We start from the raw sequence: 1,122 nt of genomic DNA on the forward strand, positions 1-1,122 counted from the left end.
GGGGTCTCAGTGGGATGTCTATGGTGTCTTTATGGGGTCTCTATGGGGTGTCTATGGGGTCTCTATGGGATGTCTATGGGGTCTCTATGGGGTCTCTATGGGGTCTCAGTGGGATGTCTATGGTGTCTTTATGGGGTCTCTATGGGGTCTCTATGGGGTCTCAGTGGTATCATCACATCCATCCCCACCCCTTCTAAGCAAAATTCTGTCACCAGCTCCATCCCTGTTTGCTCAGTGCTGCAAATTTGGGCCGAGTTCTGCCCATTCTGAGCCCAGCTCCATCGCCTGGGCTCCGATCTCTCAACCAGAGCCCTGGGCGATGCCACCAAATCCAGGAGTGACGCCGGTGTGATTAACGCTACCAGCCCAACTACAACCGTAAGCACTTTTCGCGCAGTAATAGGTGGCGGTGTCGTCGGTCGTCAGGCTGTTCAGCTGCAGGCTCACCGTGCTCTGCCCGTTGTCCCTCGAGATGGTGGCACGGTTCTTCACCGCCGACCCGTAGTATGTGTAACTACCAGTGTAGCTAATAGTGGCGACGTATTCCAGCCCCTTGACGGGCGCCTGTCGCACCCAATACATGGAATAACTGCTGATGGTGGACCCTGAGGCCTTGCAGATGAGGATCAGTCCCCCTCCGGGTGTCTGGAGGCCGCCATCAGGCCTGTGGGGAAGGACAGACGGCGCTGGCGGAGCTGCTGACACACGGCCTGGTGCAGCTGGGCTGCAATGAGATCACATTGAGACCCACTGAAACCCCACTAAGGTACATAGAGACCCTGTAGAGACTCCTTTGTGATACCAAAGAGACCCCATAGACACTCCAAGCAGATCCCATAGAGACCCCATAGAGACCCCATACAGATGATGGTCATGGATATGGATGTGGTTATGGTCATGGTTATGGTTATGGTTATCAATATGGTGATGCTGATGGTGATGGTTATGAATATGGATATGATTATGGTCATGGTTATGGTTATGGTTATCAATATGGTGATGCTGATGGTGATGGTTATGAATATGGATATGATTATGGTCATGGTTATGGTTATCAATATGGTGATGCTGATGGTGATGGTTATGGATATGGATATGGTTATGGTCATGGTTATGGTTATG

General features: G+C 51.5%; 1 gene segment (V, D, J or C); it reads right to left on the reverse strand.

The window, feature by feature from the left end:
* Nucleotides 1-300: 300 nt before the first annotated feature.
* LOC122193394 lies at nt 301-664 on the reverse strand (the record flags this gene model as incomplete). The annotated part of the segment is given in 1 exon segment: nt 301-664. A coding segment is annotated over 1 exon segment (364 nt), but the record flags the coding sequence as incomplete, so codon positions are not given.
* Nucleotides 665-1,122: the final 458 nt, after the last annotated feature.

This window comes from Lagopus leucura, unplaced genomic scaffold (assembly GCF_019238085.1).
Source record: "Lagopus leucura isolate 7727_CA_CO unplaced genomic scaffold, USGS_WTPT01 31163-0_obj-0_obj, whole genome shotgun sequence".
NCBI classification, from domain to species: Eukaryota; Metazoa; Chordata; class Aves; order Galliformes; family Phasianidae; genus Lagopus; species Lagopus leucura.